The sequence below is a fragment of the Scaptodrosophila lebanonensis genome, unplaced genomic scaffold (genome assembly GCF_003285725.1).
Source record: "Scaptodrosophila lebanonensis strain 11010-0011.00,11010-0021.00 unplaced genomic scaffold, SlebRS2 tig00000053-arrow-pilon, whole genome shotgun sequence".
Taxonomy (NCBI): Eukaryota; Metazoa; Arthropoda; class Insecta; order Diptera; family Drosophilidae; genus Scaptodrosophila; species Scaptodrosophila lebanonensis.
In genome coordinates, this window is record NW_022060548.1 from 9,133,083 (window position 1) to 9,152,405 (window position 19,323).

At 35.7% G+C, this 19,323-nt stretch overlaps 1 protein-coding gene across 1 annotated transcript in view; it reads right to left on the reverse strand.

The window, feature by feature from the left end:
* Nucleotides 1-19,323, reverse strand: part of LOC115623929 — a 79,888-nt gene that overhangs the window by 53,933 nt on the left and 6,632 nt on the right. The window contains exon 3 of the mRNA XM_030518488.1: nucleotides 8,917-9,410. Coding sequence (XP_030374348.1) covers nucleotides 8,917-9,410 — 494 coding nt within the window. The remainder of the gene's footprint in view (nucleotides 1-8,916; nucleotides 9,411-19,323) is intronic.

The following is a 19,323-nucleotide window of genomic DNA, read 5'->3' on the forward strand; positions in this document are numbered from 1 at the left end:
ATGTAAAAGTATTTCTTAATTGTGGTTTTGATTAATTCGAGTTGTTAAATTAGCTCAAAATGTATTTCCAAAGGCAAAATAGGGACTACATAGAGAGATACTCCCACATAAATATAACAATATGTATTCATAATTAATCTAGCCAGAGTTTACTGCATATATCTCCAAAAGCGTATTTTATGTTGCCAGAATCGGATAATCATTTAAGCACAATGACAATGAAATTGACGTGAAAGCGTTTTATTCATAAATTGATGTTTACATTCTCTGGCAGTTTTAAATTGTTTGAATTTTTCAAAGCCTTTTATTGAATTAGTTTGATGTGTTGACATAAATATGAAATGTGACAGCAGAGTTCAGTTGGCCCGCATTATGATTGTGGAATGCATGGCGTTTGGGTAATAAACAATTCGTTTATATTCTAAGCGTCGCTAAGCTGCACACAAAATCCCACACAGTAACACACCCCTCCACCCGCACAAACAAATACAAACAATGTTGAAAATCATGCGGCTGCCAGCATATTCGAGTGGGTCAGAAACTCAATTTGGCGTATTAAACAATTCGAGCGGCACAAACAAACCGCACAACAACAACAATAACTGCAATAATAAAGGCAAACAACGCATGCAAACATCGAAGCGAAAAGTTAGTAAAGTGCTGCATTCGAGGGAAAGTTTTCAAAATGCTGTAAATTGCATGAAATTGATATGGCAGCGGAAATCCAAAAATAAAAACTTATGTGAAAGAGAAAGTGAAAAATTTGGTTGAGTGTTGAGTGCTTCGCTCTTAGCACTTGAAACTCAATGATCATTATGCGAAACTAAGCCAAAAGGGTCGATGATGGAGTACACTCCCCCACACAGACTGCTAGACAAAGAGCGGGTCTAAGCGGCGTATGCGCAATTTTCTGTGAACCAAAAACACACTCGACATGCCGGCAGCAACGTGACAACTTTCCACCCGAATTGCATACATTTGCCAAATGTCAGGCGTCTCAGCATTTCACAGCTGCGGCTGCCAACCGACAATGGCCAGCCACCATGACAAACGCGCCAATTGAAACTTTTGTAGAAACACAGCGGCATTTGATCATCGAGCCGTCGCGATTGCGGCTCTGGTTTTGAGAAACCCACACCGATTGCTCTACTATACAGTGGGGAACATTTCCGATTTGGCAACTTTGGATTGAAACGAGCTGTAAAGCTGATGTGAAGTTAAATTATATTCCATCAGCGAAGGATGTCTATACAAGAATATAATTCTGAAAACAGCTTTTCAAGTCTGTGCGAATAATTTCCACTTGGTGGTATACTTGCTTCGCACTCCGGGGAGAAATCCACTTAACAGTTTAGAGTCGATTCATTTGAAATTTAAGCTAATTGCTAATTATACCCTGTACCCCAAAGGTGAAAGGGTATACTAGTTTTACTTTAGGCTCTAATCCAGAGCTTGATGTCTAGAGCTGAGGGTAAGATTGCTAATAACAAATGTTGGGACCCAAATAAATATAGAGATTTATTTAAAACATAAACTAATATATTAAAAATGATTATAAAAAGAAAACGATGTATTTCAATAATAAAATAAAATAATAAAAGAAATAAAAATTGTGTTAATTAAATAAATAAACAATTAAAAAAATACTTATATATTTATATAATTATTTAATGAATATTAATTTAAAGCAACGCAAACAATAAAAAAAGGCGGCGATATAATATGAAACAGGAAATATTTTCTTTTGAAACCATGTTTGCCTAATTCTAAGCTTAAAAAAAAATGAAAGGAAATTAATTTTAAGAAAATTGTGATTGCAGCTTACTTGGTATTCTTTCTCAGAGTATACAAACAAAGTTTCACGTTAATTCGATGAAAAGAGTATATATTTCATGCTATGCTGACAATTCGCACAAACATTTATCGAATTTCACAAGCATATAATGAATGCTATCAATAAATTCGCAAATAGGTTAAGTTCTACTACATACTGACTTCGTTGAACATGATTTTTAAATGTATTTAAATAACTAGTGTCCATTCCCTGAGAAGGGAGTGAGGTCAGTCTATTTTGGTTTTATTTCCATCATTATTTTTTACAAAATTCATTTATTACGAAATAGAAAAAGTGTTCATTTATATTAATTATTTGATATATTTTCAGCGTGTATTAACTTTTGATTCAGTTTGAAATGTTTCTGCATTTAGATCTAATGGACATGGTATTCAGCTTTATCAAACTTTGCTGTCATTCTCTTTTCAAATGAACGCATTTGAACATTAATTAATATGATTATCGTTTAATCATTTGCTATTGGAAGTTGTTTATAAGTTACTAGGCCCTGTAATTGATTATTCAATTACTTAGCTCATGTTGATTTTAATTCTGATTGACATTTTTAGTAATTGAAAATAATTGAAATAAATAGTAAGAATAAAAAAGTGCAATTAAAAGCGATGTTAATGCAATTTTCAAATAGTAAATAGTTAACAAACACATAAAAATTAAAATACTAAAGAAATTACAAAAAGTTCTGATTGAAATATTTTGTCAAATGAAACCAGTCTGTGTTCAATCTTCTGCTGCTACGAACATTAAACTGTCACATTGTATTAAAGACAGAAGCGGGGGAGGGGGGGAAAAAAAATGTAAAATGATTTTTGTGCCTTCTAGCCTTCTGATTAAGGGCCATTGTAGGCGTGTATTGTGTATTGCAGTTCATGCAGGACATAAATATTGTGGCCGCATAAAAATTGCATTTAATTGCACGTTTTGTTACTTTGTTGTTGCTGTTGGTGCTGGTGGTGGTGTTGATGTCCATGTCGCAGCTTGCTTGCCTGCTTGATTTTATGGCCATGTTTTGCACAGCAAAAGTCCAAGTTGCGCTTCATATTCCTAGTTATATAGCTATGTACTCGCTGGCCATTCCTCTAGCTCTCTAGCTCCCTCGTGTGCGGGCCATTTCGTTTTTATTTCAATTTTTTTCCTTCACTTTTTGCTGCGCTGCTTTTTTGTGTTGTCAATTAAAAACACTTTTATCTGCAACATTGTTTTGCGGGTCCGCACGGGTGAATGGATGGAACTGGCCGGGACTCGAATGCGAGTGCGGGGCGTGTCCTGACTTGGCTGCGGCTTAATGGGTGTGCATATGTGTGTGTGTCTGTGTGTGTGTGCGGGTGTTACTGACTGCGCTTTGGACTAGAACTTATATATATTTATATATATACAAGTATGTATAAAATATATATACTTGCGAGCCAGCTTAGTGCAGTTTTCTTTTGCAAGTTGCGCTCATTTTATCTACTTGTCCACTGTCTGTATGTTTCAGTTTGTTTGCTTTGTTGGCTTTAAAAAGTATGTGCTTGCTTTAAAGTTCAGCATTTGTTGACATTTGCGACAGGGCCTTTATAATTTATTGCCATGGGCATTAGTCACTTGTATTTGAATTCAATTTTACAATTATCTAAATAAATGTTTTGCAGCAGCTGCAGAAAAAAACCAAAATTGAAAGCGAAAGAGAGCTCAGTAATTGTGCGATAAATGTAATTAGCCTTGTGGATGTAGCGGCGCTTAATTTCATTTGCATATTGATCGTTGAGCTTAAGCTCAATAATTTGTTTCTCCTGCTTTTACGCTGACACGGCGCATTACACAGCGTATTCGCGACAAACTGAGTCCACGTTTATTTCCACGAATTCTCGCAATGCTCAGCAAAAAAGAGAAAAACTGAACAGAAAATGTGAAGGTTGCGTTGAATATGCAAAAAGCATTTACCTAAATATTTAGGTTGTCATTTGGTATTTTGCTAGGAATGCTGAAAATTTCATGAAAATGTGTAGCATACTTATGTGGGCAGCTTATTTGGCCGAGTGGGGGCAGAAGCGAACAAAAAAAAAGAAGTTATGAACAGCTGAAGTGAGCAAGCTTTTAAATATTTGATACAATTTGCTCTTCAACGATGGTTTTTTTGTTTTCTATGTATGTTGTTGTATGAAGGAAACGTTCAAATTAATCAATTAATGTCGATGATTTCGAAAATTATATTCTTGCAAAAATAAAAATAACTTTCAAGGAAACAAAATACAAAATAAAATAAAAAATTACCAACAATTTGGATAAAATAATATTTATAAAATCGATCTGCAAATATATTTGTAAATATAAAAATAATAAAAAATACTTTTATAAAGTTACGAAATTAGATTATAAAATATTTGCTTTTGCTTGTAAATAAAAGAAAATGGTTCAAATTTTCAATACAAAAAATGCATTGAAGTATAAAATCAGTTTAGTTAGTTACCTTAAGTAACTTGAAAAGAAACTAAAACCGAAATGAAAGGAATAATTCAAAAAAGGACATTTCCTTTGCAACACATATTGTCATGAACTATAAACTGAGCTTATTTTGTATACAAATTTAAGAAACTCATTGTTTTTAAATTGTAGCTTAAAAACACGACCTATGGCTTTAAAATAATGTCAGTTACTAACGTTATATATATAATCTACTCTTTGAAAATATCTGACTATGAACTATGAAATTTGAAAGGAATTTTGTCTGAATCGTAATCATCTATTCTACTATATATGGTTAAACAATTTAATTGAAAATATGCAGCTAAGACCAAATGGTTTTAGAAAGTCAGCACATTTTACATAGGAAAGCTGAAGGAGCTTAAAATAATTTATAATAACCAAAGAAGCATGTAAGCCCATATGCTCATGTTTAAAATTTCAAGCAACCGTATTTTTCAACCATTTACCTCATTGTGACCTGCCATTCATATTTCATGCTAAACATTTTCCCCAGTTTCGTTTAAAGTCACATAAGAGCCCAGGGAAATGTTTTTGCAGGGAGGGAGAGTGTGCGTGTGCGTGTGTGTGTGCGTTATTGTGTGCAGAAGGATTTTCTTGTAGTTTAGCTGGACGGTTGGTTGGCAGAAATAAACTGACCTTGCGGCATTTGCTGTTGGTGTTGGTGTTGTTGATGCCGCTGCTTTTGCTGTGCTTGATGTGCATTTCAGTGCTGTTAATAACTTTGGCCGTCTGCTGACGTTGCGAGCATAAACATTGAGGACAGAACATAGAAGTGGCTGATGGGCGGCTGAGCTGCTGCATCAAAAAGCATCAACGAAAATGTCCATAAAAAACAGACAGCTGTCGGGCTAAGCAACGCTTTTGTTTATATAGCTATGAAGGCGTAGTTAGGGAAGTGTGGGGATGGGGGTGTGTAAGTACACAAAACAAGAGATAGATAGAGAGAGAGATAGAGCTCGGCAGAATTCTGGCACGTGCCTTATGTACTCGTATATATACTTAGTATATGTATTTGGTTAAATATTTTTATGGCGGGCAGGCAGAAATGTTCGACTGATGAAGTTTTGTGGCTGCACATGTGGCACGTTTTATGTGCCACGACTGTAGTCTGGCATTGAGTGATTTAAATGTTCTGGCAGCGTAAAACTGCGGCAGCGATCGGCGTGCATAAAAATCAGAAATTATGGTGCTTTAACAATGTGAAATATTGTGCGCGTAGTTGGGTCAGTTGAACGGCAGCTGTTTTATTGACACAGCTGCCAACGAAGTGCAACAGCATGCTGCATAATAAAAGGCGCAGCTCAAGGGTGTCTATGTGTGTGTGTGTGTATGTGTGTGTGTGTCAGTTAAGCATCAATTGCACTGAATTTAATTTCTTGGATAAACGTTCCACTTGCCAAACGTCATCATCAACAGCAACAACAACAACAACAACAACAGTTTTTGCTGCTTCAAGTATTTCATCATCGACTGGCAGCGACTGTGCTTGCCTCTTCGGCAGATTTGCATAGAAATTAAATAGTTAAGGATTTTTGTTTCTTTTGTCCTTTTGTGCGCATTTTATTTATTTTCCACTATTTATCTTTTGGCTTGCGGTCCTCGCTTTCCTTTTGTCTGTATCTAAGCCGTTGCGCTGATTTGTCATGCTAAGCTGCCAATTGTACTCAGCTTTGTTTCTAGTTTTTTAATATAATATAAGAGCCCTTTAAGCAAACTTGTTCTATCGATTTTGTCTCATGCTTTTTGAATCACTCAGACGCTATTTACGATTCCTTTTTCTTTTATCTCGTACATAGTAACTATTCCAACATCAACGTGCATTGATGTATATGAAGCTATAGAATTACTTTTTTTTACCACTTCTGGAAATTATGGATACAGATATTCAAACTTGTGGCATAGCAAACATATGAGCTTTGGTTGTTCAACTTCATAATATATATTGATTTGAATAAATCTAAATGGACACCTTAAGAGATCAACGAAATATTTATAGCCTAACTGGCGAAACTCTAATGCAATTAACATAACAAAATTAATAATAAATATAAAACATGACAACATTTAATATGCACTATTTGGCAGTAATTGTGAAGTTTACCTCAAAAATATTGGCCCTTTTTTTTAATGTATTACTTTTATAATAATAATTTATTTTAAAGACCTTTGCCTAAATAGTAGACTATAAACATTGCCTGCCCCTATGTAAAGTAACTCATATGTTTTCAAAGGAAACAAAATATATTCTTTAGTTCAGATAAAAGTGTCATAATTGTAAGACGGGGAAAAGACATATTCAGTTTTTCCTCTTCATTATAACGTTAAGTAAGGTAATTGTAAATTATCAAGGAGGACGTTGCTCATCATCCCATTTATGCTTCCAAGATCCATTGTGATGATAAATTATTATTAATAATATATTATTTATAGTTAGACGACTAAAATTTTTTGAAAGATTTGATAGTGATAGTGATTTTGGGAACAGCAAACATGACCAATTAAAAAAACTTATGTTTTATTTAAGCTTGTTTGCATTTTTGTTGGAACAGAAAAACAGTCTTTTCCTTTCATAGATATATTGAATGATATATCATACTGTTTTTTTCTATATTTAATATAAGCATTGAATTCATGCAGGCTTAGCAGCTTTATAATTAATTTTTACAAATATAAATAGCTTAACCTCGAGCACTTCCGTGCGAGGATTAATATCGCACATATATCAAAAAGTAAATGTCATATAATAATTATGGTTTTATATTCTCAATGCGCTTAGATTTTCATTTGAGCCTCCCAGTAATATCCACCGCTAGGAGTAAAATCTCACCAATGCTCGATTCCACTCTGCAAATGCCAGACATATTTTTAACTTAATGGAAGAAATGCACTGTTTTTAATTTCACGACTGGCAGCAACATTTTCATTGGCCGTTGTGCGGAAGGGCGATCGGGTGTTGTTATCTCCAGTTGGTCCAATTGGATAGCGACGAGAAGAAGAAACGTTTTCTTTTCCTCGAGTCAAATAGTTTGGGCAAATTGGAATTGAAATTGTCTGCGAGTCTCACAATTCCATGAAGAGTTTATTTTTTTATATTAAAAATTCCATTAAAATTGAGATAATGTTGTTGCTTGCAAGCAAACATCATTTTATCAATATTTTGTGTTCAACAACATGTCTTTCCAGCTCTTGCATTATTTTTCAACTCATCGTTAACCGACTATTTGCCAGCATTTTGTCATTGGTCTGCTCTCTCAACACTTTCTGAGGTTTCATTAATAACTTGCTGTCAGCTTTAACTTTTGACTTTGGCCCGCAGTGTTCATCCATTTATTCATTCGTTCAGCACTTTCTAATTTTCAGTTTGTCAATCACTTGTCGTGCTTTTTGCTTTGGCAAGAATTTATCAAACAATTTGTGGGACGGCCGAGAATAGCTTTGCAAATATTTTTTGTGTGCCATAAATATGGATTTTGTTTTTGCATCTGAAAACATTGTGACATTTTGCGGAGCGCTCCCAAGCGCAAGGCAAGAATTTGCACATGGAAATTTGTAAAATTTATATGCGTTCTTGGGCAAGCAAATTAAGAGAGCATTACTGTTGGTTGGCTTCGGCTCGTTTTCGCAAAGTTTTGTGGCTGATGGCACGTTTGCAGCATGCCACAAAAAGTAATTACTTGCAGCAAGTGCTACTTCTAGCTTGTAGCATATTTCTTGTCTGGTTTTTGTTTTTTGGTTTTTGGTGAGGCTCCGATGTCCGAGGCATGTGGCAGACAGAAAGCAGAAGATGCACGTTGCCGCCTCAAGCGATTTGTCTACGTGGCTTCCGTCTGCATTTGAGTTGCAATAAAACGCACACCAAACACACACATACACAGCACCATATGCTGCCTCTGGACGCTAAATCTTGTGCAAAGGTTGGAAAATTGAAAAATTTTCTACAGAATGCCAGCGGGTCTCAGAAGTGCGGATGTGTGTGTAACCAAGTTGCTAAAAGTCAAGCGTTGTGCGTTGCCGTTAATTACTGTACACTGGCTATTAATTCAGCTCGACCCACACTGCGTATGCGTAATATTTGTGGGGATTTGAACATTTTGGCCCTGGGCTTAGAAAACACTTAAAAACAACTTAATTAAACTTTCATTTTGGATTTCCTACCCACACACCACACACAAAGTAAATAACATCGAGAGGGATAAATGAAAGCGAACATAGAAATGTGCAGAGCGAAAAATTTCAAAGCTTGTAATCTATCCGTTTCTAATTTCCCCATGCGTATATGCAGGCAACATTTTGGTATTAAAACGATTGCATGAAGCAATTCTAAATCGAATAATTCTGCAATCAAAACTGTATTAATTTCAAATAATTCTTGGTATATATTTTAGAATCCTCATGATTTTAACTAGACAAGGTAAATCGTAGACGGCTGAAGCGATGAAGCACGCATTGGAGCCTTCTCTAAAGGCTGCTTAACATTATGTTTAATTGGTTTGGAAAAATATGCTTTATATTTTTATTGTAGCTGCAAATTTTATTTAGAACTAATTGCCTCGATTAGAGACAGTTTTCTCACAGTGTACATATACAGACATACTCACTTTCATGCGCGGACATGGCCATAGGATGACGCGTTTATTATAATCATGAGCCAGTTGCTCCGCCAGCTGACAGTGACCCACGCTGCGGGCGTCCAACAGCTTCGACTGTTGCTCTTCCTCTTGCTGCTGTTCTTCTTCTTCATGTTGTTGTTGTTGTTGTTGTTGTGGATGCGATGATGTTGATAAAGCGTCTGCTGACAACTGTTTCAGTTTGTCCGTCGCTTGCTGGTTCTGGTTCTGGTTTTGTTTCTCTTTCAGTTTCTGCTGACGTGGCTCTTTAGCATTTGCCTTTGGACGCAAAGTAACTCGCTGGTTAGGGTCAGTGTCCCTCCCATTCCACCCATTTCGGGCAATTCCTCCAGCATCCGCCGCAACACTGCCATGCTCGTCAGCGGCGTCATTGAGCCCGGTGTCTACATTAATGCCCGCATTTAAAGTCTTTACAACGGTCGTGTATTTGGGTAGCTGGAGTAATTTAATGAAGCCACTTAAATCTGTGAGCGTTCGTGGCATCATTGTCAGCACCAGTATTGTTGTTGTACATGTTGTTGTTGTTGTTTTATTGTTGTTGTCAGCAGCGGACAGCAGCAACATCAGGAGCAACATCAGCAGCAAAAAAGTGAAACGAAAGAGAAGAGCAGAGTAACAATTTATAAGATGTATGTATAGTATACTATGTGTAGAGTATAAAAAGCGTTGCATATTTTATTGAGTGTGAGAGGGGCGTGTATGAGTACGAGTACGAGTTTGTGTGTGTCTGTGTGTATGTGTGAATGTGTGTGTGTGAATATTTTATGACCAAGTTCAGTTTTAAACGAGGCACCACCACTTGGTCGTTGAGGCTTCTATGCGGCTGGCAAATGGCTCGTTAGTGGCTATATAAGAAAACAAGTTTACGATCACAAAATGTATATTTAAATGAGCTCAGCTGCATACTTGTAGTTATGTGTTAAATGCTGCCAAGTTCCACTAAAGGTGAGAACTATGCGGGTGAATATTCAACGGTGCAATTAAATTTCATATTTACTTTTCCTCTAACAATTATCAGATTAAATGTAAAGACGAAGCTTTTCTGATCAGTTATAGAAGTTTATTTAATTGGTCGACATCGTAAGAATTAATTGAATGTGGCAATGCAATCATCTATTCAATCTATTTTTGGAATATATGGCAATACCTTGGAAAGAATTTGTACATTTTCAAATGTTACTCGATTGAAGAGTTTTTTAAATAAAGTTGAAGAAACACCAACGAAAGTCCAAAAATATTTGAGTTGTTTAAAGCTAACATCAGTGATTTGGTCGGCAATTGATTGGATATAATTAAATAATTTTTCTGTATATCTATTTAAAATATTGAATTTGAAATTGATTTGAGCTCTGAGCTCTAACTGAAACAATTTTTCAAAAACCACCATAATATTTTATAACTAAAATTTGCACATAAATCTCTATATAACGTGCTCATCTTTAAATCAGTTCTTTATTATATATTTTAAGAACTTTATTAGTTATTATTCTTTAAAATAATTAATTAGTCTTTTAACGTTAATTATGTTTTGTTGTCTGTTAACATTGAAGTAAGAAACATTATTTTATCTTTTGAAAATTTATTTTATACAGCGAATCATTTCATTATTATTAGTACAAGTAAAGATGAATTGAAAATGTTCTTGTTCCCTTGAAATCGAAAATCAGAGTCCATTACAGTGAGGTTAAAATTAGAAAAGTTGGACCTTACCGATACGAATTAGTGAATATCTTGCTAAGAGAGTAGCTGCTTTATTGCTTGCTTTAACTGGCTATAAAAAGGTGTTGAAAGCATTGCTCAAGGCGTGTTATATTAGAGTTGAGTTTAAATAGTTTCTATAAACTTTTTGAAATTAAAGCGCCTATAGTTTTCTTCAATTTATCTATAAAATAACGTGTTTATTCTAAGCAATGAGCCACTAAGAAACAAATGCTTGCTGCATTCCTCTGTAATAACATACGTACTTTTTATTATGAGTTTTTATTAATTATTTATTAACTTTTATGACACTCAATCTTAAAACTTGAACTTATACTGATTTCTTACATTTTACTTAAAATGAACTTAGCTAAGGCCTCGTAGCTGCGCTGCCAGAGACGCCGGCAGCGGAGCGGCCGCATTATGTATTTTACTTATGTATTTGTACTCAGCGCTGTTGGCAGCGAGAGCGCGAGGGAGAATGTTATGTGCACTTGAGGTGGCTGACACTAGTTGCACTGACGCTGCACTTATGCATGTGCGATCATATTACATCGCGTCCGAATTATGCTTGGCTTTTTGAATTAATTTATTCACTGCAATAAAGTGTTACAGTGTATGTTCTTAAGAGTGCACTGCGTACAGTGTGTACTCCTTATGTATGCACACTACATCTCCCTCCTTTTGAAAAATAACGTAATATTATGAAGTTATTTTCTAAATTATTTATCTATTAATTTCATGTATATCTAGTTGTGAAATATGTTTATATCTTTATGATTCGTTTCTTATTAATCTATTTGTTTTGTTTGTTTAATAATGTTTTTAAAGGGAAAATTGATATATGTATGTATATACTTATTTGTATGTATAAATTTTGTTTTTTTTTTTTATCTTATTTTTATTTTATTTTATTATTTTTTTTTTATATGTATATGTATATATATATATTTTTTTCTTTCTATTATTATTTTTTTTCGATGGAATCATAGAAAATTGATGTATATTTTTTTTTGTATTTATTGATATTTATATATATGTATTTATGCTTGTGTATGGCCATACTTCAAGTTACGAATTAAAAATCTTTAACCTATCCTTATGTACTGTTTGTTTTTTGTCTTTATTATTTGATATTATTATGTTATTATTTTCTTCTACTTTTTCTACCTTATATGGTCCTGTATATTTAAAATCTAGCTTGTGACCTGTTTCATTTTTCAATAGAACCTGGTCTCCTATTTTTAACTTCAGATCTAAACTATTCTTGTCATAACTAATTTTCTGTTTATGTTTATTTGACTCTAGCATTAATCTTGCTCTTTTCAAAGCTTGTTCTATCCTAAACTTAGATTCCTTAGCATAATCTTCTATATTGTAAAGTGGTTCTATTCTATCTATGCTATTGAAATACTCTGGTAAATTTGAGGTTCTACCAAAAACTAGCTCATATGGACAGTAATCATGTGCCATTGAGGGTGTAGTATTAAAAGAATATACGAAGTACTGTAACCACACATCCCAATCTGATTTGTCGACTGAGATGTATGACCTGATGAACTCATTAAATGTTCTGTGGCTTCGCTCCACGGTTCCTACAGTCTGGTGATGATGTGCAGTAGATGTTATGTTTTTAATATTTAGATTTTTACATAAATCTTCAATTATTGAATTCTTATACTCTGTTCCCATGTCCGTAATGAACGTCTTCATTGGACCGTACTTCAGAATAAAATGTTCAAATATAGCCTTGGCTACTGTCTTTGCACTTTTGTTCTCTATTGGTATGGCTACAAGGTATTTTGTTAAATCGCAGATTAAAGTTACTGCGTATTCATTTCCTTTTTCTGACCTAGGTAGTGGACCGATCGTATCCACAATTACCCTATCGAAAGCCTTTATTGGCGTATCTGTTATTATCAATGGGGCTCTGGTATGTTTAGTCGATTTCGACTTTTGACATTTTCGACATTTTTTTATATAATTTGTAATGTCTCTTGTTATATTTTTCCAGTAATAATGCCTTTTTATTTTTGCCATTGTTCTTGCTATACCCGTATGGCCTCCTTGTATTGGATCGTCATGGAATGTAAACAGTATTGCTTCTTTTTCTTTTTCTTTATTTATTTGGGTCACCGGCTTGAGTAGCGCTACTCTTAATGATTTCAATATTTTATTGCCCATTTCTTTAAAAGATTCTATTGAAGTTGTTTCAAAAATCTTTTCGCTCGGTGCCACTTTGAGTCGGCTGATATTAAGCACACCGGCTTGCCTTTCAAGCCTTTGGAAGAACTGACCTAAGTCGAGAATTCCATTGGAGTACATATCGCTAACATCAATTCTTGCTATGACTTTTTTTCCATGCTTTAGTAAACATGTTGAATCTGTCGTACGCAAGGTCACTACTTTTCGTACCTCGTCATTTATAATGACTTCGTATACGTTGGGCTTTGAAGCTTTATTTTTAGTTTGCTTATGCAAATCTACTTTGTCTTTCTCTGCGCAGAGATTTTTCTGTTTACTTTGATTTCTTGTAGTGACTTTTAGTATTTTGTTTCCTTTATGTATATCTTTTAAGTCTGTTATAGTTATTCTCGACAACGCATCTGCTATATGGTTGTCTTTTCCCTTGAGGTATTCAACTGTGAAATCATACTCCTCTAAGTCAAGTCTCATGCGCGTCAGTTTTGAGCTCGGGTTCGTCATTGAAAACAAGTAAGTTAAGGGCCTATGATCGGTTTTGACTGTGAAGTGTCTGCCATAAATATATGGTCGAAAATGGTTTATTGCCCAATGGATGGCTGCCAGTTCTTGCTCCGTTGTATTTTTGTTACTTTCCCCTTTTGTAAACGATCTTGATGCATACGCTACTGGCAGTTGTGTCCCATTATGATTTTGGGTCAGTACAGCTCCACAAGCTTGTTTACTCGCATCCGTCGTTATGCAAAATTCTTTGCTAAAATCTGGGTACTGCAACAACGTAGGCTTCATCAACTGGACTTTTAAATATTCGAATGCTTTTTGACATTCACCGGTCCACTCAAACTTAACATTCTTTCTACATAATCTTGTTATGTGCCGCGAATAATCGGCGAAATTTTTTATAAAACGTCTATAATAATTGCAGAATGCAACGAATCTTCTAGCGCTATCAGCGTCCGTTGGGACTGGGTACCTTTCTATGACATCATATTTCTTGCTGTCTGGCAAAATACCCTTATCAGTACACTTATGGCCCAAAAAGGTTACCTCGTGCCTGAAGAATGAGCACTTTTCGGGGTGCAATTTAAGGTTGTGTTTTCTACACAAATCAAAAACGCTTGTAAGATTCTTAATCATATGTTTTTCTGAACACCCGATGACAATCAGGTCATCCATATATAAGAATGCCTGAGTAGGTTCTATACCCGAAAATGCGATTGTCATCATTCTTTGAAATGAATTTGGTGCTATTTTTAAACCATATGGTAATCGCGTGAAGCGATAAGAGCCATTGCTCGTGGAAAAAGACGTTATGTTTCTGGAGCTTTCCTCAAGCTCTATCTGATGAAATCCTGACATCAGATCCAAACATGAGAAGTACTTAGCTCTACCCAATTGATCGAGAATATCATCAATTCTGGGCAACGGAAACTTGTCGGATAAGATTTTTTTATTGATCTGGCGATAGTCAATCACCAAACGCCATCTTTTACTATCAGAACCCGGCAATGACTTTTTTGGAACTATCAATAATGGGCTATTATATTCTGAGACTGACGGTTCTACTATTTTGTCTTTTATTAGCTTCTCGACTTGCTTGTCTACCTCTTCTTTTTGGCTATGTGGAATTCTATAGTTCTTAATATAAACTGGTTCATCATCTTTCATTCTTATCTTTTGTTTGTAGAAATTATTGGTTGATATCGATTCGGTTTCTATTCCGAATACGTCAATGTACTTGGTGCATATCTCCGTAAGAGCGTGTTCGAACTGTGGTGGGAAATTTTTACTTAGTTTGTCCAAGACCTCAATGTGACTGCTGTTCATATTTGTTTCTATTATTTCATAATCACTCAATGGTTCAAAATTTACTTCGTTTAACCGAATGATTGCATTTTTATCTGTGGTATTCAAAATTCGGACAAAAATATTTTTAGAGTCTGCAATGGAGTTCCCAATGTATACTCCGTTTTGAATTTCTTGATTTGGTATGAATATATACTTGCTTGTAGTATTTATGGAAATTTTTCGGACGACTTCGGATCTTGCTGGCAAAATTGTGTAACTATTTTGAAGTGTATGATGTATTGGGATTTTTATTGAGTGATCAATATTATTAGGTCTCAGTATGAGCCAATCACTCTCCTGATTTAAGTCTATTTGACAATTATATTTCTTCATAAAATCTATACCTATTATTCCATTACATGGAAGCGGAAAGTCTGAATCTACTATATGAAAGTCATGAGGGATGGCATAGCATGTTGATAGGAGTTCTATCATTGCCGATCCTTTGGAATTGGTTGTTCCCTCACCTATACCGGACAATTGAGTAATATTATTATAATTGACGTTATCAAACGAGTCCGTATCTTCCTTTATTAAAGACACATCTGCACCTGTATCAACCAGCAATGTGTACAACTTATGTGTTGTTTCATTTTTTAGTGTAACATAAAGATTGAAATTAAGGTTTATTGCGTGAACCGTTTGTTCCACAGTTTTCTTTATCCCAAGGGTTTTTACTGGTTTTCCGACGTGGTTTGCACCAGTCGGACTTGGTTATAATTTCTGTTATTTCGTTGGTAGCCATTCTGGTAGTTTCTACCACCACGATGGTTATCTCCACCGCGATAGTTATTTCCACCGCGATAGTTATTTCCACCGCGATAGTTATTTCCACCACGATAGCTATTTCCAACGCGATGGTTATTATTACCTCTGGCTCTATGATTATTACTGAAGCGTCTGTCTATTTGCTGGTTTTTATAATACAAAATTGTATCTGTTCGTCCAGTTGCATCGGTACAACTATTGACAAACTTGGAGACAGCCTCATTCATATTGTTGAATTGGCCGGCCTCCATTACCAGCTTTACCCTGTCAATGTTACAATTCTTCATCATTGATTTTACAGCATGTTGCGTACTGTATTTAGCGGCTATCTCCAATGAAAGTCCATCGTTTATGTATGCACTCTCTAGAGACTTTGTCAGTTTTTCTACCTCTTGGGTATACTGATTAGCCGTCTTGCTCTTCTGTTGAAGGTTCATCAGTTTGGCTGTAATAACCTCAACTGAGTCACCTTTTACAGTGGCAGAAAGTTTGCAAACAATTTCAGCAATTGAGTTCTCAGTGCTAATTAAATTGCGTGCGTTGCCTTTGAGCTTTGTTTTTATTAATTGGACTGCCGTTGACTCGTGTGTCTCTTTAATTGAGTCCACCAACTGCAACGCGTCCAAGAAGCTTCTCAAATTTTCGGCTTTGCCATCAAACTCCGGTATCAGAGATGACGCCGTTTTTAAGAATTGTATCTGTGTCTGCGACATTTTTCGCAACTGCGGGCTGTTTACTATTGCGTTGAGGCTGTCAGCCGGTTCGCTTCTTGCGGGGCTGTTATTGGGAGTAAGTCCGCTTTTGGAATCTTCTTCCGAAATTATGCTGACATATGCCGTATTTGGCGATTTTGACCTGGGACTTATAGACATTACTTCATCTTCGTCCACAGCTATATATGTCGCCGCGCTACTTATGACATTTGGCAAGTGTATATCCAAGCCATGTCTTTCCCTAACAGCGAGCAGCTGTTCTCTTAGACGTTTGACAACGTCTGAAGCCTGAGTCCAATGGAGATCCGTGAGCCTAGGTTTGTTTTCTAGGAATATCTCTCGGATCTCGTTATAATAATGCACCAATTTGATGGTGTGCTTATTCAATGTACCAATCTGTATTGGCCTATTTTGAGTGAGGCTTTTGTATGATTTATCAAATTCAGCTCTCAGCTCTTGCACTCTCCCGCATATAGCATTCCAGTCCATGTATTATGGATAATTTTGATGCTCAGCAAGATTTTTTTTTCATTGGACTCCTAGGTAATTAAGTTGAACACCCTTTCTTTTTTTTTACTTTTAATTTTTATGTTTTATTTATTATTTATTAATTTTTATTTATTTATGTTTCTTCTATTCTATTCCTATATTTCATAATTATTATTTACTGTTTAAATCTATTGTCCTGGTCATCTACCCATTGTGCATAGTGGTTGGTTCTACCTAGGTGTGGATTTCTTTCCACTCTTGGGCATACCTGATATTATAATTTTACATTGGTGAAAAATGTCCTTTTTTTATTTATATTTATTTATTAATAATTTTTTTTTGCTGCTGGCAGTAATCGCTGTATATTTTTTTATATTTTATCTAAGTCATTTGCCTTACTCAGAATTCTTTTTTTTAGGCATTTATTGTGTAGCTTATACAGCTTAAAAAACAAATTCGCACTCATTAACACAACGATTACTACCAACAGGATATTTATCATTTCTACATCTACTTTCTGTGATTCCACCTTATTGACAATTCCTGCAGTGGAATCTACTACCTTAGTGTCTATCAAACCCATTTTGGGTATATTACTTATTTTATCGGTAACTATGCCACTTTTATATGGCTTATATATTTCTATCTGATCTATCTTACTTATACTATTGCTCCTCATTCATACTATTAAAAGATTGACAATTTTCCTGCCTATTTGTTCGTACAGCTTTACGGGCTGTACTTCTAATCGGGCAGAAAAGATTCCGCTCAATTTTACAATTTTCCTTATTAATTATTTTACAATTTTCTTATTGGCTATTTTTTTTACAATTTTTCTTACATATATATATTTTAACTTAAATATGCATTACAAATTTTGCATTATAAGTTTTTATCTTTGCTTAATCATTAAATTTTCCTCTGGTGTCCCTTTTTGGGATTGTCGTCTTGTGGCGTCCGCATCAGCTGGACGTCGCCGGTGTGGCACGCTGATGCTCCCTCGTTGTCGCTGGTGGTGGTTTGCCTCCCGCACTTGTCGCTATTTGATGTGGTGTATTCCCGCATCAGCTGGGCGTCGCCGGTGTGGCACGCTGATGCTCCCTCGTTGGTGCAAGGGGCGGCCTGCCTCCCGCACTTACAGTTGTCGTCGGCGTTTTTCCAGCGGTGGTGCAAAAGGCGGTCCTATGCCTTTCACACTTACTGCTCCTAATTGCGTATCGTGCAGTGGCGGCACGTGTACTCGCAGTGTGGGGTGTGCAATGGTCCCTCGCAGTCCGTTGGGCAGCTTTTTGCGTTCCTTGGCAGTTGCTTGGGTGAAGGCGGTAAAATTATTTCACGTTTATTTATATTTTCAATACGAGTGGAGCGAGTTGCGGAGTCGGGTTTCGCATTTTTGCTTATTGACTTTAAATAGTCAAGTTCTGCCTGCAATTTTTGGGCCGTTGTCCACGCGGGTGGTGTTGCAGTTGAGAATAAAAGCCACTTTAAATGTGCTATTCTCTTATTAATTTTATTGTGCACACCTCCGCGTTTACCCATCACTCGCGCACTCTACTCACTCAGTATTTTTATTGTGTTGATGTCCATGCCAAGCTCCGTCTTCCGAATTTTAAAGTTGTCCTCCTGCCGTTATTATGGTCGTTTTTATGGTATATCAGCTCCTCTGTCCTTGGTCCTCCAGGACCACTATCACGGTCCTATGTAGGACACTGTCATGGTCGCCATGTAATAACATACGTACTTTTTATTATGAGTTTTTATTAATTATTTATTAACTTTTATGACACTCAATCTTAAAACTTGAACTTATACTGATTTCTTACATTTTACTTAAAATGAACTTAGCTAAGGCCTCGTAGCTGCGCTGCCAGAGACGCCGGCAGCGGAGCGGCCGCATTATGTATTTTACTTATGTATTTGTACTCAGCGCTGTTGGCAGCGAGAGCGCGAGGGAGAATGTTATGTGCACTTGAGGTGGCTGACACTAGTTGCACTGACGCTGCACTTATGCATGTGCGATCATATTACATCGCGTCCGAATTATGCTTGGCTTTTTGAATTAATTTATTCACTGCAATAAAGTGTTACAGTGTATGTTCTTAAGAGTGCACTGCGTACAGTGTGTACTCCTTATGTATGCACACTACACCTCAATCAGTACTGCATCATTTATTCTCTGATTGCGTAGCTTTGCTTGAAAATAAAAATAAATATAAAATCAAAATGTTCAATGCTTTGCATTCAATAAAAATTCTCATTGATTCGCAATTGGAAATTGTTAACAATTGTGATAGTTAGTGTAAAATATTTGAAGTTATACTGGAAGGGCTCTTTATCTTTAAATTTAATATTATACTTTTGAAAAGGAATTTCTACCACTATTACAATTTGCATCGGAATGTCGGTTTTGTTAAGCCAACGATAATATATCTTTTACTGACAACTGCAAACTTTTCCTTATTGACAAGCTTTTCAACCATTTCTCAGCCACAAAACGTTACAACGTGCTGGTTGGCTTTGCCATTTCTTGCCAGCAAGCCACAAAAGCCACAATTCACCATTTTAATTTGCCTTTTTTACACAAAAGGTACATATATTGTAGTATTTTATTCATTTGTCGAGCTGCTCGTGTCCCTGGCTGGTCAGAGAATCAAGTTGC